The 23,406-nt window shown below is 38.9% G+C and overlaps 1 protein-coding gene across 15 annotated transcripts in view; it reads right to left on the bottom strand.

Annotated features, from left to right (window-relative positions):
- Nucleotides 1–451: 451 nt before the first annotated feature.
- The window catches only part of dtna (dystrobrevin, alpha), a 201,165-nt gene continuing 178,210 nt past the window's right edge, over nucleotides 452–23,406 (bottom strand). For 7 of the 15 annotated variants that reach the window (XM_060823522.1, XM_060823546.1, XM_060823517.1 and 4 more), the window contains 4 exons: nucleotides 21,342–21,431; nucleotides 14,085–14,256; nucleotides 13,161–13,293; nucleotides 452–1,250 (listed from right to left, as the gene is read on the bottom strand). In XM_060823522.1, coding sequence (XP_060679505.1) covers nucleotides 1,104–1,250; nucleotides 13,161–13,293; nucleotides 14,085–14,256; nucleotides 21,342–21,431 — 542 coding nt within the window. In that variant the 3' untranslated portion in view covers nucleotides 452–1,103. Of the gene's footprint in view, nucleotides 1,251–11,131; nucleotides 11,171–13,160; nucleotides 13,294–14,084; nucleotides 14,257–21,341; nucleotides 21,432–23,406 lie in introns of all 15 variants that reach the window. The other 8 variants (XM_060823539.1, XM_060823531.1, XM_060823524.1 and 5 more) reach the window with 3 other exon arrangements.

A 23,406-nucleotide genomic window follows, 5' to 3' on the forward strand; every position in this document is an offset into this window, starting at 1 on the left:
AAAATATCTGTGAAAGAATTATTTGTAAATTCAGGAGTAATTACTACAGATAAAATGAATTCAGCTTTATGTAGAATAGTTTCTGTGAGAATTCATATATGGAGTTGAATCAGCTGTTTTTGTACTGATGACTAAGTTAAATCATACTTGGAGAATAGTATCTTCAACTATCTATCTGATTCATTTGCGAGTTAATCAAGTAGATACCACAAACCCTTCAAAACATTGAATTCTCACCCGTTGCTGTTTTTCAACATATGCAATTCTGTTCCATAGATTATTTGATAAACTATTCTTTCCTCACAATGTACACACTACACAGATAGGCAACTAAAGTAATACACATTTGAAACATAAAATGTCCAATGCACATCAAATAATGTGTATACATATTTATATAAGTATGCCCAAGTTGAAGGCCTTAAAATTATATAAGCAAAATAATCCAGAAAAAGTTTACTTTGTTAAATTTAGCAATGTTCATGCATGTTTAAAATATTGCTTAAACCATTGTATTACTCACACAAAAGGAATTAAATAAATCAAGTTCCTTTTTTTAAACTGTATTTGTTTTTGGCACCTATGGTTCAAAGTACAAGAACAGAATTAGCTATGAGCGTCCTTGACACAATTCACAGTCCTCTTATTTTACAGATCTGTGCATTTAAAACAAATGCTGAAAATTACTAGTTTATAGATTGTTACAGTTTTGAATAAATACTCATATCGTGCCCTATTATATGATTTTTTAAGTGCATTTCACCAAAATAGGTTTATCACAGTTGAAAAATATGTAACTTTTGTCAAAGAACTGCACAGTTCATCTAGAAACCAAACATAATGTGTATCATTATTAGGAGCATATACAGAAAATATTGATTATGTGTGAAGAAATATTTTTAATATTAATACTGCCATATTTGAAATAACATCAAACATGTTCAGTTTGGTGATAACTGCTGTTGAGTTCTCCTGAATTCTGTTTTGAGGCATATAAAGAAGATGCTGATAAACCCAGCTTTTAGTAAAAGAAATGTCTGTTAACACATTGAACTAGAAACTTTTAAAATAAATGTGCTAGAGTCCTCACACTACTTATAAAATTATTTTTTTGTCATAAGACGCTTCATATGTTCATTCCATTCTTCAGTGAAGCCAGAAGTTAGACCATCTTCATCATCTGTCCGAATGCAGCTTTCATCATCATCAGTTCTCACATAACTCTCATCATCAGTTTGACTGTAATGAGCCTGATAATTGGACAAAATGGCTAAATTATATGTAGGACAATAATCAGTGTCAAAAAAACAAATTTTAAAATTGTGAAAAGCTCTAAAATTAACATTTTTAAAATTTGCAAAAACGTTAATTTAGGCAAAAGTACTAAACAGCAACAATAATTATTTGGGGAAAAGAAGTCACATGCGACTTTAAAAAGTTAGTAACCGTACAGTAAAATCAAGGCATTTGCAGACTTCAGTATGAACAATTATTTGTTTAATGATACGAAAGAGAAGATCTTACTAATGATTTAAGTTTTACATACAGGAGAAACTATGGTCACTCCTTCCTGACGCCAGAAATGTATTTTATACTTTGAGAACTAATTGATTTTTGGATGTCATTGAACTAGCAATTTTTCATTTAAGAAAGTAGACAATGCCTCCATTCCTCTTTAACTGACCTTATCACCTTATCTTTCTACTTTGTTATTAAGCCTGCCGACAGGAGTGGTGCTATTGTCGTTTGGCAAACCAACCTCTACTTTGTAGAAGTTGAATACTAGCTCTTGGGCAACTCGCCCTGTCTCCCCTGGACCTTGGCTCCACCATTAAACTATTGTGTCGTCAAGTCAATAATGGCATTTAATCTGGTGATCTCGCCTCCACTGCCTTCAACTCACAATCCCCCAATCTCGCACAGCCCACCCTCTACCTCCTTCTCAAAGTCCACAAGCAGGACTGTTTTGGCAAACCCACTGTTTTTGCCTGCTCTTGCCCCATCTTTTCCGACCTTGACTCAACCTTCTTTCTGCCCTTGTCCAGTCTCTTTCCACTTATATCCTTGATTCTTCTGATACTTGACACCAGCTTCAGAATTTCCAGTTTGTGGCCCTCCTCTTCACCATCAATGTGTAATCTCTTTGCACATCCATTCCCATGTTGGTTGGTCTTAGAGCTTCACTTCATCCAAGAGAAAAAAGGCCTGAAGGGTTCCCATCCTCTACCACCTTACTCTGCCTGGCCAAGCTCATCCTCACTTTGAACAACTTCTCCTTTAACTCCTTTCACTTCCTTCAGATCAAAGGTGTGGCCATGGGTGCCCACATGGGCCCGAGTTATGCCTGTCTCTTTGTGGGATTCTACATGGGCCATCAATAACATCATTTACTTACTAGAGAGGGAAGTGCTTCTTTCTCTCGCCTGGAATTGGAAAAAAATATCAATTTCATTTCCACTTTTCATCTTGCTCTTATCTTCACTGTCTGACTGCTTCCTCCCCTTCCTCAACATTACTTGTTTCCACCTCTGCGATTAGGCTAGCCACCAATATCCACTGCAAACCCAGTGACTCCAACAGTTACCAGCACTATTCATCCTCATACTCTGCTTCCTCTTAAGAGTTGAGTGTGTGGTGCTGGAAAAGTATAACAGATCAGACAGCATCCGAGGCGCAGGAGAACTGTTGTTTCGGGCCTGGCCCCTTCGTCAGGCATGAGGCTTGCGACCCAAAGGTGTAGAGAGATAAATGGGAAGGGGAGTGGAGCTGTGGGGATGATAGCTGAGAAAGCGATAGGTAGATGAATGTGGGAGGGATGATGGTAGGTCAGAGAGGAGGGTAGACCGGATAGGTGGGAAGAAAGATGGACAGATAGGACAGGTCAAGAGGGCAGTAGCGTGTTGGAAAGTTGGATTTGGGATAAGCTGAGGAGAGGGGAAATGAGGAACTGGTAAAATCCACATTAATCCCATGTGGTTGGAGGACCCCAAGTTGGAAGATGAATGTTCAGCCAAGCAACCCCAGCACCCCGTGGCTGAACACTAACCAATCCGCTGAGGACATGCAAGTCTTGGGCCTCCTCCATCGTCAAACCCACCACCCAACACCTGGAGGAAGAATGTCTTGGGACCTTCCAACCAGATGGGGTTAATGTGGATTTCACCAGTTTCCTCCTTTCCCCTCCTTATCCCAGATCTACCCTCTTGAACAGCCCTACCCGTCCATCTTCCTTCCCACCTATCTGCTCTATCTGACCTATCACCATCACCCCTACCATCATTTATTGCACTCTCAGCTACATTCCACCCCAGTCCCACCCCCTCCCACTTATCTCTCTACCCCCTTGGCTAATAAACCTCATTCCTGATGAATGGCTCATGCCCGAATGTCAACACTCCTGCTCCTCAGATGCTGCCTGACCTGCTGTGCTTTTCCAGCACTACACTCTCCTCTGAAGACTCCACTCCATTCTCTGCCTCAGTCTAATCAGTTTCAATGATGCTGACTTCTACAAGGGGCCTCCAAAGGATCCACCTTCCACTTCAACTGAGGATTCTCCAGCAATGTGATTGACAGGGCTCTCAGCTATGTCCAATCCATCTCCTGCACTTTGGCCCTCACCCCTTCTCTTTCCTCCCACAACACCAATATGTCCCCTGTTTCTCACTTACCACCGCATCTACATCCAAAAGATCATTAGCTGCCATTTCTGTCACCTCCAGCAGATGGCATTACCAGACACATATTTCCCTACCCTCCCTTGTCAGCCTTCCGAAGGGACATTCCATCAGGAATACCATGGTCCATTCTTCCTGGCATCTTCCCATGCAATTACAAAGGGTGCAACACCTGCCCATTTCCTTCTACCTTGTTACTATCTAAGGCCCCAGACATACCTTCCAGGAGAAGCAATGCACTTCGTTCAATCTAGTCTAATGTATTTGCTGCTCACAATGCAGCCTCCTCTACACTGGAAGGCAAAATGCAGATGGGTGATCACTTGCAGAATACCTACGATCTGTCCACAAAAATGACCAAGCTTTGGGTTGGCCATCACTTCAATGCACCACTATGTTCCTTGGCCAACTTCACTGTTTCAGGTTTACTGCAGTGCTCCAGCGAAGCAAAACTCATTTTCCATGTGGCAACTCTGCAGTCTTTTGGATGCATTATCATGTTCAATTCTTTCAGGGCCTGAGCAACTTCTCCAAATCCTTAGTCCAACTCTACACACCAGGCCATGTTATCAAATGGGCTGCTACCACACCCAACCTATTGTCAGCTACTAATGATCCCCATTGTCACTTATTGACTCCTCTAGGTTGACCATTACTCATGTCTTTGTCTGCCCAACTGCTGTCATCTCTCTGTCTGGGGTCCATCTCCAACTATCGTTTACTCCTCCCTCTTCCCCCACTCTATCTTCAGCATTTATACCAACCTTCTCCTGGTTACAATCAATTCAGAAGAAGTGTCACTGGACCTGAGACATTAATTCTGCTTTCTCTCCACAGATGCTGCCAGACCTACTGAGATTGTCCAGCAATCTTTGTTTTCTATCTTTCTACTCCTTTGTTTACAATGGGGTTATCTAGTTTTACTTGAAATATATCTATGAAAAAGTGAGGACTGCAGATGCTGGAAAGTCAGAGTCAAAAAGCACAGCAGGTCAGGCAGCGTCCAAGAAGCATCAAATTCCTGTTGAACATGACGTCAACTCTCCTACTCCACAGTTGCTGCCTGACCTGCTGCGCTTCTCCAGTGCCACAATTTGTGACTTTAAATATATCTAAGCCAGCCATCTCAATAATTTCTCATGGTAACATGTTCCATATTCTAATCAGTCTGCGAAAATACATCCCTTCTGAATTTCCAATTAAATTTATTAGTGATCATCTTTGTTTTGCATCTAGTTATACTGTGTTCCACAAGTGGAAACAGCTACATCCAGAAACTACATACTGTGGTTGCAACAGCAAATCAGAGGCTCGGAATTTTGTGGTGAGTGACACAACCCAGTTCCTGTCCACCATTTGCAAAGACAAGTCAAGAATGTGATGGAGCATGCACTTAAGGAGCTTGACACCATCTAGAATAAAGCAGCCTGTTTGATTACTACTCTATCCCCCCACCCCCACCTTCACACTGACATACTGTAGCAGCCATATAGACTGTTGACAAAATGTATTGTTACAACTCACTAAGGCTCCATATGCAGCACCTTCCAAACCAGCAAAATATACCACCTATAAGGGTGAAGGAATATCACCACTTGTCTCCAAGGCACACAACCAAACTTGAAAGTATATCGCTGTCCCTTCATTGTCACTGGGTCAAAATCCCGCAATTACCTTCTTAATAGCAAAGTGGGTACTTCTACAACTTGAAGACTGAAGCGGTTCAAAAAGGCAGCTCATCACCACCAAGGTAATTAAGGATGGCAACAAACTTTGGCCTAACCTCTGATGTCTACATTCCCTTGAACAAAGTACAACAAAGACCATCCTTCAATGTAACTTTCTATATTGTCTTCAGTTATGGATCATTAGCTGTTTCTTCCTGAAGATGTTTGCATCAGCACTGACCAAAATTAATCAGATCAACATTAAGCATATCTTCTATCTCTTTTACTAGATGTCATTGTGGTCTCAAGTAGGTAGTTGTCAGTGATTTATAATTTCCATAATGAATTGCTTACCAATAAATATTTATGGACTCATGATTCCAAGAGCAAAAAATTTACAGTGTGTTGGAATAATAACATTTGCTTGTGATAGACTTTTGGATCTAAATTCAACTGGTTTGCTATCTTGTGTGATACATGCTCCTCGCCCTTTCTGAAATGCATTGACTTCCAAGATTTTCATCTTCCTTTGTTATAATACAATAAGGTACATGGTTTTGCTCAATGTTTATCTGAACAATTTGAACAAAATTTGATGGTCCTTCTCCATTCATGTGGTTTTTTTCCCCCTTGAGAGTTCTTTTGACAATAATAATTTGTTGGAAAAGTCTCATTTGCATGGTGCTGCAAAGAGATCTGAGACATCTCTGCAGATCTTCTTTGTCTTGGGAAGTTGTATTTCTTTGATTTTGGTGGATCAGGAAAGATCCCATAACCTGAATACTGACAGCCAAAAACAAAATGAGTTGGCCTACATTCACCTGGCATTATTCTGTTTGAAGATATTTTTAAAAATTTAATCATAGAATATGGGTTTTGCTGAAAAGATATTTATTGCCAAGCCCTAATTCCCTGGTAAAAGTATTTTTTAAAACTTTATTTGGTGAACACAAATGGATCAACCTGTTGATTCTTCCGAAATGGGCTGCTGCCATTAGTGAACATAAATTTCAGTTGTGGTTTTGTTTGGTTTTGTCCATCACGGCCATATTATCAACCACCCAGGATTACTTTCCATTAATTCTGACCATATGCAGAGAGAAAAGATCATGACTGACAGACCAAAAGGTAGTTTCTGGCAAATGTTACCTTCCAAATTGTGTTCTGAAAGTAGCTATAGCCTGGGAAAGCTCACATGAATCTGTGTTTACCATCCAGCTTGAAGATGAATGTAGTTTTGGTCTGTTCGGATTTCAATTTTTGTTGTGGTGGAAATTTGCATGGGCATCTCATTACAGAAAGAAGGTTGCTTGTTTGGGTTCTTTATCATACATGTAATAGAACTGCACCAGTATATGACATAATGTATGTAATGGCTAATGCTATTATGCTCAGTATCATTCAGCTCAGTCTTAAGCTTCTCTTGTATGCTGCATTTTTTGAGAAGGTCAATTCATGGAATTACATCTAGTTTGAAGTTTAATACAGCATCATCTTTGAAGTTCTCTGTGTTTTGAATCTGTCTTCCCTACAATTGTTCTGAGTCCTAATTTGACTCAATGCAAGCATTCACAGAATCACAGAAATTTACAGTGGCCATTTAGTCCATCACTTTTGCACCAACTCTCTGGAAAAGCATGATATTTAAATGCTATCTTCCTGTTTTTCCTTGTAACTCTGCACACAATATGATTATTTAAACAGAAATAATGTCCTCTTGAATGCATAAATGAACCTACTTCTGTCACACTACCAGGGACTGCGTTCCAGACCTGAACCACTCGATACATACAAAAGTTTCTTCTCACTATTCTTGACCTCTTATTTGTAACTGATATTTTGGTAATCGCATGAATGGTCACAATGTTAAGATGTATATGCACCAATAATCCTGTTATTGCTGGTCCATTTTTCCTGTCCACCGGGTAAAGTGCTTGTGGTTTCTCTGCAGAATTTCCAAAGATGCATTTTATTATCAATACACCAGTGCAAGGGATGATGTTCCATTATAAACAGTTAAATTTGCAGTTGTAGAACTTTTGGTGACCTAGATACATATTCTTCAGGATTTTGACTGGTGTGATGTTTGTGATAGATCCTGTGTTGAATGTTGTTTGACAATTTTCTTTGGCACATGATGGTAATAATGGAAAGGGCTTCTGAATGATTCGGTCCATATAACGTACCACATTCTCAATGTGGAAAACTTGTTCACCTTATAGTCTAAGGTTCTTTCATGCTGAATCTTCATGTTGTTTAGTGCTGTTGCTAACCTTATTTATGTACTGATGTTTATGCAGGTACGTGATACATTATCTGTTGTTGTTACCAGAACGCTGCACATGCTTTTTGTTTGGTTGCATCCTATTGTAGCCTCTGGTTGCGGTCTCTATAATCTGTTTTTTTATATATAGATCAGCCCAATGTCCTGTGCACCACACATCTCTTGCAAAATCACAACAAAATGGAGGATAGCTTTATGTGGATGCAACAGACCACACTTACCATACAGTTTGCTAGCTTTCTTCGTCATGGCCACTGCACCAACATCAGCAACTGTACGTAATGCTCGTTGTCATCTGACTACAATGGCTTCCTACTTTTTGTAATCATTTAGAAATCTGAGATTTCCTTGGCTGTTCACAGCAAGAAAGGCATTGACTGTTCCCAACTAGCCCTCATTTGCAAAACTGTCAACAGTGTCCAACATTTGATGTGATTCTGTGGTTGGACATTGCTAACACAAAATCTCAATAAACAAGAATTGAATTCCAAACAGACAGGAGCTAAATTCTTCTCCAAGCTGGATGATAAACACAGATTCACATGGGCTTTCTTTCAGAACACAATTTGGAAGGTGATGTTTCCAGAAACTACCAAAGGTCTGTCAGTCAAAATCTTATTGCTAAATAGTTCTATGTGTGTGAAGAATTACACCAGGTTTGGATTGTCAGTTGGGCTAGCAACGTAGTTCACTTGCATGTACTGGAAGCTAGATGCAGAAATACTCAGAGCTTTGTTCTTTGCAGACAGAACATGTGAGGAAATTGGACCTATTTCAACTCAACAGAATAAGTGACATATTTTGATTCATTTCACAAAAAAATGCCTTGGCCAATGCTTAGTTTATGACATAAATGCAACTTGTTATTTAACTTTCAATCTCTGTTAACAGATACATTGTCCATGGCAATGAATCTAACAATCAAATTCAATTTGCTAACCAATCAGCATTCTCCCTTCCTACAGCATAGATGTCTTCTCCCCTTTGGTACTTCTCGTTGAACTATCCAGGAGTACAAGATGAAAAGTTTTGGAAAGAAATTTTTTTTCAGCAATACCTAAGTTCCATTCGACCAAAGGACTATTACTTTACAAAAAGTGGTACCTTGTTGAAAGTCTTTAAAAAAATGAAAATATACTACCCTTGCCTAGACTTTCCATTATTACTTCAAAAAAGTCAATAAAGTTGGTCAGACATGGCATTCCTTTTTGAAATCTGTATTGACTATTCTTGACCATATTTTTAATTTGTAGATTTTTCTTCATTTTATCTAATCATTTCATCATCTTTCCACATTAACTAGTCTAGTAATCCCTGAACTTGTTTTAACTTTTTAAATATAGAAATTACATTAACAGACTACCAGTCATCTGAAATGATTTTTTCCCAATAAATGATTTTCTTCCTCAATCTCTTTCAATAGACGTGATAGCAATCTATCCAATCATCTCCAAGTTTGATTGGTTCACTAGTTATCTCTCATGTTCTGATCTTAAATAACTTATCTTTTCTGATCACTTCATCCAATGGCATATTTATCTCAGATGACATAATATTAATACCAAATTCCAGTAACAAAACAAAAACCTGTTGCACTACATTTTTGCTCATTTTTGAAGAGGTAGTGATAATTTGATTTAGGTGAGGTGGGAAATTGAGGAAGTTACAATGGAAACATTTTTCATTTACCAACTGCATTAAGTGCATTTGGGCATTATCTGGTAAAATATTAAAGCAAAACTTTGAGAAGGAAAATCCCATACACATTTTCTTGAAGAAAATTTGGGGTGATAGAATCTATTTTCCAATTTTTCCTCAGTCTAGTACTCAAAATCAATACTAAAAATGTGTAGTAATTGAAAGCAATCCACATTTTGCATTCTTTTGAAAAGATTTTCTCAATGAACAATTGGCAATAAATTAGTTGGTTGAGAAGCTGCTCCTACAAGCAGGGTCTGAGAAGCAATAAAGATTAAAATAGATAAATACTTGAGATGAGATAGTCTGTTCTGTGCAAGACACTCACATTATAGTTTTATTATAATTTGATGCCACCTTAGAAGTACTGTACAGAGTCATAGTGTCATACATCACGGAAACATCCCAGACTAAACTCTTCCCACCTGCCTGCTCCTGGCCCATATTCCTCCAAACCTTTCCTATCCATGTGGATAGGGTAGAAGGTTGTCAAGGGATGCAGCAGGTCAGTTGCAGATATGAGTGGACAATTGGCAGATGGAGTTTAATCTGGCTGCAAGGTGCTGCACTTTGGGAGATCACATGTTATTGAAAAGTTTTCAGTTGATGGCAGGACTCTGAGCAGCATTGATGTACAGAAGGATCTTGGGGTTCAAGTCCAAAGCTCCCTGAAAGTGGCCCTGCAAACTGACAGAGTGTTAAAGAAGGCTTATGGCACACTTGCCTTTATTGGTCAGGGAACCGAGTACAAAAGTCAGGACGTTATGCTGCAGCTTTATAAGACTTCGGTTCGACCACACTTAGGGTATTGCATTTAATTCTGGTCGCCACATTACAGGAAGGATATGGAGGCTGTGAAGAGGATGTAGAAGAGGTTTACTAAGATGCTGCCTGAATGAGAGGGTATGAACTATAAGAGAGTCAAGAAAGCTCGAGTTGTTGTCTCTGGAGTGATGGAGGCTGAAGGAAGACTTGAAAAATGTTGATAAAATTATGAGGTGCGTAGATAGGTTTGATGGTCAGAATCTTTTTCCTCAGAATTGTAATATCTAATTACAGGGGCCATGCATTTAAGGTGACGGGGATGGGGGGGTGGGATGTTCAAATGAATATCGACTAGGGGCAGGCAGATGGGATTAGTTTCATTTGGCATCATGTTTGGCACAACATCGTTGGCCAAAGGGCCCGTTCTTGTGCTGTTCTGTTCGATGTTCTACTTATCTCAGTGTCTTTTAAATATTGTAACGGTGTCCACATCAACCACTTCCTCAAAGTTCATTCCACCCTCTGTTTAAAAAAATTGTCTCTCATATCTTTTTTTAAATCTTTCTCCTCCCACCTTAAAAATATACCCTCAAGTCTTGAAATCTTTGAGGTAAAAGACACCTACCGTTAACCCTATCTGTATCCCTCATGATTTTATAAAGCTCTATGAGATCACATCTTAATCTCCTATTCCAGTAAAAAAAATTCCCAACCTTTCTTTATAACTCAAACCTTCCATTCCTGGCATCATCCTGGTAAATCTCTTCAGAAACTTCTCCAGTTCAATAATATCCTTCCATGACAGGGCAACCAGAACTGGACACAGAACTCCAGAACAGGTCTCACCAATGAGCTGTACATCTGCAACATGACTTCCCAACTCCTATACTCAATCAACTGAGCAATGAAAGCAAACGTGCTAATTGCCTTTTTAACCACTCTATGTGTGACACAAACTTCAAAGAATCATGTACCGGAAAATCCGCATTAGAAAGTAACAGTGTAAGCCAATGCAACAATGATAGATAAAAATTACTTACACAGGATACAGAAGAGTCTGTTCACCCCTGCAAACTGACCTGTAAATAGCAGATAAAGTAGGAAGAAAGAGAGAGAGAGCCCAAAGAGTAAGTAATGTGATCATTCAAAATAATAATGGTGTTTTTAAAGATGAGCTGTGTGAATAAAATCTGAAACTTCAAATTGAGAAATGTGGTGAAAAGGAAGAGAATGTGTTGTGCAGTTTCGAACAGTAAACACAATACATTGCAAAAATGGTGAAGCAGGATTCAAGTTAAAAGGAAATGTAAAATATCAAGCATGATTGTTGTTACTATGCTTCTTCTCCAGGGATATTATTTGAAAGCAAAAGGAAGTTGCATTTCTTGGAGTTTAGCATAATATTAGAATTTAATCTATTTTAACAATAAAAGTAAAGCTTTGATTGAGATAATGCAGGATCTGCATTTGAGAAGTGCTTGCTTCCACTGGTCTTACCCCTTCAGATCTGCAATCAGAGGATGTCAATAGCCATACCTAAAACTCCACACAAATCAGCATCCTAATACTGAACACTAGACTCATGAGCATGAATACATTTAATTAGAGCTCTAAGTATCTGTAAACAAGACTGCTTTAACATTCACTTTTTCCTCTGTTACAGTAACAGCACATATCAGAGAATCAATGGGAGTAACTTTCCAGCAATAAAATGTTTGGAGAAGATAGTGGATGTGCTGGCTGGAATAAACTGGAATGGAATTAAAAAATAAAAATTCTAAAGGAGAATATTTGTATGATCAAATCCATCAGCTTATTGTCCTGGCAATGAAAGTCAAAATGATCCACAATGACCTGGACATAGATAAAACAAAAGTGAACCTTTCCCGGCAAGAACTCAGTTGAAGCATCTAGTTGGAATGCTGCACAGAAGATGAAAAGGGGTCCTCCCTTTCTGTATGAGATTTGGGGTTTTAATGGTAGAAGATGGAATTTCACTTTCACATTGGATAATTGTGCAATGTTATTAGGCACCATATGAATATTGTAGCATAGTACTGGTCACTGTCAGCACTATTGCTACCAAAGATTATTTTAGGCACATTGAAACACTATTAAAGAAGAAACACTAGTATCAGCAATTTCTGGTTTCAGGCAAACCCTATTTTGTCAGATTGACTCCAAATTTGGAAAGCTTTCCCATACAAATTAAGGTTCAATGCTCCTACCAGAAAGGCAGTACATTTACCATGCATTTAACATTCCAGACATCAACATTGTAGAGACTATAATAAACTACAAAATGCCACGTCTTTCAGGTTTAGGTAAACACATGCCTTAAAGTTAATCATATTTTCTGCTACTGTGCTACTTCAACAAAAATATACTGCAAATCCCATTGCACTTTCAGCAACATAATGTTTGTCACTGCAAAAGAATGTCTGAGGAAATTCAGGACCATTGTTTTATTACTAAAGGCTATATTTTTTTTCTCACTGGCAAGATTCCCAAACAAGATTCTTTGCAATTCTTGATATTCTGAATTTATAAATTGGCAACTTCACTGAGTGACTGGTATATAATTCAACAGATGTGTATATTTGTTGCAGATGGTTTTGACTTCCTTTACTAAATAATTTTTACTATTTGTGAATACATTTTGTTTAATTAGTTCCAAATTGTAAATGGAGTTTTGCAGATAATGAACTGCAACAGAATCCTCCAGCTAAGACCAATGAATAATGAAGCAAAGAATCAACAGAACCTCCAACACCCTAAAATGCAAAAGAACCAGAGAAACATTTCATTGAAAATGCATACTTGTGGTCAAAGCTCTGAACTCCCTTAAAGAAGGTGACATCTACAGACCAGGTCACATGCAACTAATCTACAGATGAGCGTGCGCTCTGGATAGAACCTTTCTCAAGAAATTAAGTTTAATAACCACATCTTAATCACTATTCTGATTAAACAAAGTCATGAATATCAGTTTATTTTCTTGCAAAGTGGTTGTGACAAAATGTTGCATCTAGTAGATTTAGTACATCTATACATACTGTCGTGTCTCACCTGATAGTTCTCATCTTGCAATTTCTGCTTCAGATATTCTTCCAGCTTCAACTCCCGTTCAAGTTGATGGACAGATTCATTTTCATAACTTTCATCATCAGTTCTAATGTATGATTCACCATCTTCTGCAACGCTTAAAAAGAAATAGAATTTTAAAAGCAGTAGCTTTGCTTCATTTCTTTTCGCTCTATTTACATTTGTATTCACAAATTTGATACAGAATTTTGGAAGGAAATCCAGAATCTTTTCAGTCAAATACATGCTCTTACAATCACGGCTTAGCAAATGATAATTAACTATAATTGTAGTGCTCCCATTTTTCTGAGCAAAGAAATCTGAGGGCAGATTGAGCTATGTAAGATTATGTGGGGCATGGTCAACGTGGATAGGAAGCAGCAATTCCATTTTGTTGAAGGGTCAATAATAAGGACTTATAAGGTGAAAGGCCTAGAGAGGATTTGTGGAAAACGGTTTTCATGCAGAGGATGGTGAGAATCAGGAATGCACCATCTAGGAGGGCAGTAGAGGCAAGAAACCTCACAACCTTTAAAAAGTATATGGATGAGCACTTGAAATGTCATAACAATCAAAGCTATGGGCTAATTGCTGAAAAGTGGGACTAGTGTAGATTTAGAACATTTTTTAAAAAAATCAGTGCAGACTTGATAGGCCAAAGGGCATCTTCTATACTGTATGATTCTATTATGAAATTGTTGTGCAGAGGTATTATCCCTTGTCAATAGGTGCGTGGTAAGGGGAGAGTGGGTGGAAGTGAAGGGTGCATCTGCAGTGAAGAGAGAACTAGAGATAAAATAATTTTCGGAACAAGGAATAAAGTAGAACTTTGTTACAAATGTCTATGTGCCTAACATTTCAAATCTGTATTCAATTTAATTGATAAAGGTAATAATTACTCATACTTACATATCACTTTGAATTGTTCCTGTTGCAGCAGCACTGTGCACATAGCTGGGGTTTCTTGCATTAATCTGAGCTAGAAAGGCCTTCTCAGAAGTTGGTGAAAGCACTATGTCATCTAAATGAGCACGACCAAAATCTGAGTCCACATTGCTTTCTGTCTCACTCCCAGCCTCTGCTGAAGTTAAAGCAGAACTATCATAAACAATTATCAGATATTTTTGCTGTTCTGTGTATAATGTGCTCTCTATATATATGAAGATTATGAGATGGTCTTCACTTTTATTACACTCAACTACTAAGGTCCAACATTATATTGTAAATGGGATAATGAAGATTGACAATTTTTGATTAGGGATATCATTTGTTATATTTTCAACATAATGTAAGGTGAAAGACTTGAGACCTAGTAATGACTTTTAGGGAAAGTGAATTGGTGCAATAAAGCATCCTAAAAATCTGCATTTTTCTGTGCACGAAGTGATTTACTTCTCAAATACCAATATTTACATATAAAAATTCTATTAACTAGCATCAAAGATTTCTTTAATTTCTCGGAATCACAAAAAGATCTTCAGTCAAAAGTATTGCATGAAAACTCCATCCTGATTTTCATGCATTTCTGAAATATTAGTGCAGTTGCTACTGTTTTCCACAATTGCCTATTTTGCCATTTTGCTGTGAAATAGCCATTTCAGAACCAAAGTTCAGAGCCAAACAATAGATTTTCCAATGGAAATGTGTCTTGTGCCTTTGCTTTTTAAGAACAACGAGAGGAGGAATAGAGAGGTGCTCAATTGATCAGACAGTTGGCCAGTGCAGACCACGTGCAGTTGTGGATAGATCAATGCTGGTGTAGTCATTGAGATTTGAAGATTGGTAGGTTTTGGGATTGTCTTTAATCTATGTTAAAATGAAGCAGTGTCATATGAATTGTTCTGAAGTCTGCATGACAGGACACCTAGGTCATTTCATTGTTAGAGATTCTAGTGTTTATATTTGGAGACAAAAGAAGAACTCTGTGTGCTAACAACAGATAGACTGTGACTCACCAAAGTTCCAGAAACATGTTGAGGGTTGCAAAAACCTGTGCTTAAAACTGTCCCAAGATAAAACATGATTTCAGTTGAAAGTCTCAGTTGAGATAATTAATCAGCAATCTCATGTGAATCACATTGCTGTGGAGATGGATTTTTAGAGGGAAAGGGTCCAACATATTCCCCGCAATTCACATACAAGGTTATTCTGCCAGCTACAGGAAGCAAGACCCTGTGGTTTACCAAGTAAAAATACAGATAGGGGCATATGATCAGGTTGAAAATTTCAAATTCATAAGCAGTTAAGAAAAGGTTGGAAGATGTTTCCATGTTGTGGTAGAAGAATATATATAAGAGAAAAACACTTCATGTGAAATTCTGTTCTGATCTTAAAAGTTACCAGACTGAGAAAGGGAAAGAATCGAAGTAACTTCTTTGGTGCTAAGAATCACTTTGAACTGGTTCTATAAGAATTGCGTGCAAAGTTCATTTGTGCCAGAAGGAAAAGTGGAATTTTGTTTTGTAATTTAAATTACAAGTTGCCTGCAAGGTTAGACTTAAATCACTTAAGCTTTTAGAATTTTGTTAAGTGCAAGTCTATATAGATGAAACAATGACACAAGATTTCATATTTCATAACATTGGATATGAGGATGAAAGTTGACAGTGGGTTGCACATGGGATGGAACTCTTGCATGGCAACTTTGGTGAGGGCCATTTAATTGGGTGGGTAAATGATGATCAAGACTCCGTTACTGACTAAGTCCGTGGTAAGGAGGCCCATGAACCATCTTCCTGACTGCTGCAAATTCAGGCCCTTAAGAGGTCAAACACACTGGTATGCTTGTTTGCCATCTCTAAAGGTGTCACTATTTCAAATATGCCCATTGGTTGATCAAGACCTGGCCTTGGAAAGGGAAGTCTGCTGAGAGCCACATGCTGCCCTTACTGCTGACTTTCCTACACCTCTCCAGCATATTCAAATCATCAAACTTTCCTTTTGGCCCTTAATAAAACTTTAATGATCTCATCTGGCTGCCCATCTTGCACTGATAAGTAACCCTGCTGACCACTAATCTGCCCTGCAGCCAGAAGGCTTGGGAAACAATCATGATGGTGGCGCTAGTATTCTTCGGCCTGCACACCTTCCCCCACTTATGGTATTGGCAGTATACTGAAAATGCCTCTAACGTCTCTCACAGTATTTCACTAACTCAAAGACTGAATATTAACAGGCAAGGTATGTACAAGTTCAAGGATGAACTGAATATGTTTATTTATAGCACAGTTTTGAGAATATGGAAAATTCTTCTCTTGCATTATTTTTAGATTGCTCAAAACTGTGTTTCTGTAAATGATGTTGCTTGGTACACATTTGCTCCATATTCCATGTTAATACAATTCAAATGGAGTATGTTAGAGTGAAGTAAAGTAAATAAGGAGTGACAAATAGATCCAAATTTTAAAATATATTTTTATGCAGTAAAAAGCATTCTGTATAATCACTTCCCTGAAAGAAGAAATTGCTCCATATTTCTATCTTAAATGTGCAACCACCCGTTACTCTGAGATTATGCTGTCTGTTGCTAGACTCTCCCATAAGGAGAAACAACTTCTCCACACTTACCCTGTCAAGTCTCCGAAAAATGTTGTAGGTTTTAGTAAGGTCGTCTTTCATTCTTCTAAACTCCAATAAGTACAGGCCCAACCAACTCAATCTCTCCTTTCTGACAGTCCAACATACTTGATATCAGTCAAATGAACATTGTCTGGACTGCCTCCAATGCCAATATATCTTTCCTTTGATAAGGGGCCCAAAACAGTTCACAATCTTACAGCTATGTCTGACAAGTGCCTTGTATAGTTTTAGCAAAATCTCCCTGCTTTTATATCCTTCCCTATTATCCGCTGAACTTGGATGCTAGCTTTTAGTGATTCATTGACAAGGACTCTCAAATCCCTTTGTACAATAGTTTTCTGCAGTCTTTCTCCATTTACAAAATATTTAGCTCCTCTACTCTTCTGGCCAAAGTGCAAAACCTCACATTTTCCTACATAATATTCCACCCTACTAAAAGCTTTTTACCCACTTCTAAGTTATGGGATGGTGAATCTTCAAGATTCTCTATCCACATGGTTGCAGAGGCTCAATCACTGAGCATATTCAAAACAGAAATTAAAAGATTTTTGAATCTAATGACATCAAAGGATATCACAGAAATTTGTACTAAACTGAAGCAGATGATCAGGTAGGATTTAACTGAATGGTAAATCAGACTTTAAGGAACTGCACATTTTCACCGAAGCAAGAATTTTCCCTAGCTTCCTGTCCCTAACATTTATGATTAAGGATCATGACTACCAGTATGAGATCAGCTTAGTCAGCACAGACCATGAATCAAACTAGGGGGCCTGATTATTTCTGTTCTGCCAGAGGGACACTGACCTGAAACATTACTTCTGTTCCTCATAACCTAAGCTTTCAATTTTTATTTCAAATTTACAGCATCAACAGTACTTATACATTTCTATTGTTTATCATATTGTATGGTTCAGCTACTTATTATTAATTGCTTGGGAGATTAGATTAGGTTAGATTCCCTACAGTATGGAAACAGGCCCTTCACACTGACCCTCCGAAGAGTAACCCACTCAGACCATTTCCCCCTGACTACTGTATCTAACACTATGGGCAATTTAGCGTGGCCAATTCACCTGACCTGCCCATCTTTGGACTGGGGGAGGAAACCGGAGCACCCGGAGGAAACCCACACAGACACAGGGTGAATGTGAAAACTCCAGACAGACAGTTGCCCGAGGCTGGAATCGAACCTGGGTGCCTGGTGCTGTGAGGCAGCAGTGCTAACCACTGAGCCACCGAATTAGCTAAAGATCTTTTTATTTTTCCAGTAAGTTGCTCCCTTTCTTTTGTCCCTTTAAGATATTCTTGGGCTCTGGTTCCAAGGGCTTCATTTACTTTAAGAGATTGCTTTTTATGTCTAAGCCTCATCAGCAAGTGACATCATAGACAGTGTAAAATGGAATCTTTTACACTGGGACCACTTCCAAAATTAGTACAACACTTGCAATCAGGTAGACTTCACCTAAATTGACCTTGGAGGGATCTGGGAGAGAAAATAGCATATGAAGGTTGAAAACTTCATAGAAATTAAATAGAATTATAAAATTAACAGGGAGGGAACCTAGAGGTGAAAAGTTAGGAGAGAAGACACTTAATCATGAAAATTGTCTTTTGTATCAAAATTACCATGACCAATGATGAAAGGAACAAGCAGTAAAAATTTAGTACAGGATTGGAGCTAAGTATGTCCAAATAAAGGACATTTTAGAAATGATAGAGAAAGTCTGAAAAAGGAGAGATGGGGGTGTTATGAAATATTGTATTCACGTAAACCTATTGGCAGAAGGAAGAGATCCAAGTGAATGGAATTATTAGAGGGAATCACAATGTGCAAGACAATCTCCACACAGTGATAATTTAACATATGTACATGCTAAATTCCAAAAGAAGAACACTGTTAACAAATTATTTTATGTATAGGTACTCCCCCTAGAGGCTGGTGACTGGTGGTGTCCCACAGGATCTGTTCTCGGGCCTCTGCTCTTTGTAGTTTTTATAAATGACAGATGAAGAGGTGGAAGGGTGGGTAAGTAAGTTTGTCGATGACACAAAGGTCAATGGTGTTGTGGATAGTGTCGAGGGCTGTTGCAGGCTACAACAAGACATTGACAGGATGCAGAACTGGGCTGAGAAGTGACAGATGGAATTCAACCTGGATAAATACGACGTGATTCATTTTGGAAGGTCGAATTTGAATGCTGAATACAGGTTTAAAGACAGGGTTCTTGGCAGTGTGGAGGAACAGCAGAATCTTGGGGCTACTTACATAGATCCCTTAAAGTTGCCACCCAAGTTGGCAGGAGAAAGTGAGGACATCAGATGCTGGAGATCAGAGTAGAAGAGTGTGGTGCTGGAAAAGCACAGCCAGTCAGTAGCATCTGAACAGCAGAAGAGTCGACGTTTCAAACATAAACTCTTCATCAGGAATAAGGGGGTGGCCCAAGGGGACTGTGAGATTAATGGGAGGGAGGGGGGGCTGAGGGGAAGGTAGCTGGGAATGCGATAGGTAGGTGAAGATGGAGATTAAGGGCGGAGAGGAGGGCGGAGCGGATAGATGGGAAGGAAGATGGAAGTTCAAGAGCATGGTGCTGAGTTGGAAGGTTGGATCTGGGATTAGGTGGGGGCAGGGGAAATGAGGAAACTGGTGAAATATACATTGATTTTGTGTGGTTGAAGGTCCCAAGGCAGAAGATGAGGCATTCTTCCTCTAGACGTCGGGTGCATAGAGTTGGGCGGTGGAGGAATCCCAGGACCTGCATGTCCTTGATGGTGTGAGAGGGGGAGTTAAAGTGTTCATCACATGGTTGTTTAGCGAGTGTGTCCCAGAGATGTTCTCTGAAATATTCTGCAAGTTGGTATCCTGTCTCCCCAGTGTACAGGAGACCACATCAAGAGCAATGGACACAGTAGAAGGTGTGTGTGGAAGCACAGGTGTGTCAGATGTGGAAGGATCCTTTGGGGCCTTGGATGGAAGTGAGGGGGGAGGTGTGGGCTTTCCACTTCTTGTGGTGGCAGGCAAGGTGCCAGGAGTGGAAGGTGGGTTGGTGGGGGGCGTGGACCTAACAAGGGAGTCACAGAGAGAATGGTCTCTCTGGAATGCAGATAGGGGTAAGGAGGGAAAATATCCTTGGTGGTGGAGTCTGTTTGTAGGTGACAGAAATAGCAGAGGATGATGCGATGTATCCAGAGGTTGGTGGGGAGGAAGGTGAGGACTAGGGCAGAAATGGCTGTCACAGAGGGTCATAATTTTAAGGTGATTGGAGGAATGTATAGGAGAGGTGTCAGAGGTAGGTTCTTTATGCAGAGAATGGGTGCGAGAAATGTACTCCCAGTGGTGGTAATAGAGTCGGAGACATTAAGGACATTTAAGCAACTGCTGGACAAGCACATGGATGGCAGAAAATTAAAAAGGTGTGTATGTTAGGTTGATCTTAGATTAAGATAAAAGCTTGGCACAACACTGTGGACTGAAGGGCCTATACTGTTCTATGTTCTACTAGGTGAAAAGTAGGAACACATACAGGAACCAATTTATTCAATGCATTCCAATTTTCCACAGCAATATTTTGTCAATTTTACAAAAAACCTGGCAATACCTGAATTACTTATAATTAACAAACTGGAGACTAACCACTAAGACAGTACATTCACCATAATGACAATCATGCGAACAAAGATACAATCAGACCAGCAATCAAAGCTGCAAGTCTCCTTTTTGGATTTAACTAAGAATAACTTTGAAGAAATAAAAGGAATTGTTGGAAATAGATGGGAAAAAATTATTTAGCAAATCTATGGGTGATCAGTCGACCCCATTCCAAATGGATAGTGCAAGTGGCCTGTACTCAGGGATCAATGGTAGGCTTCATCTTTAAATTTCCTGAAGAAGGACTAATGCCTGAAACTTCGATTCTTCTGCTCCTTGGATGCTGTCTGGCCTGCTGTGTTTTTCCAGCATCACATTTTTCAACTCTGCATCTTTAAAGTGACTAGTTATTACAAATTGATATTAAGCAAGGAGATATAGTTAACTGCAGACAGCAGATAACTGGAAAAGTATAGTTCTAAGGAGCAGTCACATTGGATTCTGTGTTAACTGCTTCTCTGTCCACAGATAGTATCAGACCTGTTGGGTATCTGCAACACTTTATTTTTATTTCAGGTCTCCTGCATTAGCAGTAATTTGTTTTTAACTGATAATAAATGTCCGATCATAAAATGAGTTGGTAGAGTGATAGTGGGCCCAGGTGAATATAATCAAGAATTAGGATGTAGTGAATGGCAGAATAGAGTATTATCAATGTGCAAAATTATTGGGAAGAATGCTGGCAGGTGGGACTAGATTGGGTTGGGATATCTGGTCGGCATGGACAACTTGGATTGAAGGGTCTGTTTCCGTCCTGTATATCTCTATGATTCTAGCAGACAAGCAGAGACATTTTAAGGATCCAGGACAGGTATTGAAATCATTTAAAAAATCTGCACTTGGAATTTGGAAAATTGATCATAAAAAAACTTCAAGGCTAATCATGAAAATAATCTATGAGAATAATATGAAGACAGATATAAATTACAATTACTTACCTGAATTCAACTCTTTTACCAAAGATGACATTGTGTTTGTAATGGAATCTGCTGCCACCAGCAGGTCATTTCTCAAATTTCTCCTGGAGCCTACAAAGTTAACATAGTTAGCTTTTTGAAAAAAGATACAAGTCAACACAAGGATAATGTCATGCAAATCAATTTCTGTATCTTTCATACTGTTATATTTGCCTTCTTAACATAAACATTTCTGCTAAAACATTAATTCATTGAATTTTTGGTACAAAATGAGGAGCTCCGCAATTCATTCTACTCCCCTGTCCTTTATCCATCACCGTAAAAATGTTTGCCGTTCAGGTATTTATGTAATTCTCTTTTGAATGCTATCACTGAATCCATTTCAACACCCCTTCAAACATTGCATTCCATATTCAAAATCACACCGTTCAACAAAACAAAGCATCGTCACCTCATATCTCTTTTTTTTTGCCAATCACTTTGAGTGCCTTCAGGTCACCACTCCTTCTGCTATTGGACAAGTGTGGAGGGTAAAATTGGAGTTGGTGCAGGGAGCAATAACAATTAATTGTACAACATAGCAGAGAAATGATCCAAGGATCTCAGATGCAAGATTGGAGATCTTGGTGCCAGAGGCAGGCAGGAGCTAATGAGCACTCCAAAGAAAGTTTGAACAGGCAAGGCCAGATCAATGCTAGCAGTCTGTATTGTATCTTCACATCTGTTTGATCACCTTTAGATGCTAACAATCTCTATTAAATATGACTTACACCAGCTATTTTACAGCTATTCACTCTCCTAGTCAGATCATTATCCACTCCTTTGTTCAACTATTCTTCTGTCTCTTTGGGCTCTATTTTCATTTATTGTTTTCTCCTCAGACCCTCCTCTCACCCTATTTTCTGTATATAAACTGAAATTTTCCTAGCTCCATCAGTTGAGAGGAATGATCACTGGACCTGAAATGTTAACTCTGATTTCTCTCTACAAATGCTGCCAGGCCTGCTGAGCTTTTCCAGCAATTTCTGTTTTTGTCACACATTTATAGCTTCACCTCACTCTCATACCTCACCTTACTGCAAATCTCACACCAACATTTCATAGTTTACTGACATTACACCACCAAGATAGTCCTATCACCTAAACACATTTGACAACACATGCTGACACACGTCTCTCTCTCTCTCGTAGAACAAAGTGGCACAAAACCTGAGAAAGCACTACTAACTGGCATAGACAGGTAGGGGTACATGTTCTGAACCCCATGGAACAGATGGTGCCTGCTATCATTGGAATGGCTGTGGCTGAAAATGGATAATGGCAGCTTCATAGCCAGTGATGCAGAAGCAAGAAATGACAGAGGAAGAATGTACCAAAGAAACCCCAACATAATTTGCCCTATCAGATGCCTATAAAAGATTCCTTGACGATACTTTAATATCTCTCATATTATTTATACTATTTAGTCCTCAATCAACTTTGCAATAATAAACTATCTTCTCATGATCACATTGCTATTTGTGGGAGCTGACTGTGTGCATATTAGTGACTATAATTCAAAAGTATTTCATTGCTTGTAAAGCACTTTGGAATATCAAGGTCATGAAGGGCACTATATAACTGCAGGTCTTTATTTCACAGCCACCAATTTCAATACTAGCACTGTATATACATTGAAAGGCAGCATCTTCACATGTTAAAACACCAGGCATGATTGGGCTACAGTCAGGGTAGGGTGAAAAGATAGTGCGTGCTTGTTCAGCAGAGGACACGGTCTTTTACAAAAAGTTCAGATGAGGAACTTAAATCGTAAAAACTCGACAGTGTAGGTGGAAACCATTCAGCTCATTGAGTCTGCACTGACCTTCCAAACAGCATCCCACCCAAACCCCTCCCTCTACCTTATCCCTGTAACCCCACATTTATCGTGGCTAATCTACATGGCCTGCACAACCCCAACACTCCAGCTAATTTAGCATAGCCAATTCATCTAATCTGTACCTGACATAATCTTTGGACTGTGGAGGAAACTGAAATATCAGGAGAAAACTGATGTAGCAATGGGGAGATGGGCAAACTCCACACA

This window comes from Hemiscyllium ocellatum, chromosome 4 (genome assembly GCF_020745735.1).
Source record: "Hemiscyllium ocellatum isolate sHemOce1 chromosome 4, sHemOce1.pat.X.cur, whole genome shotgun sequence".
NCBI lineage: Eukaryota > Metazoa > Chordata > Chondrichthyes > Orectolobiformes > Hemiscylliidae > Hemiscyllium > Hemiscyllium ocellatum.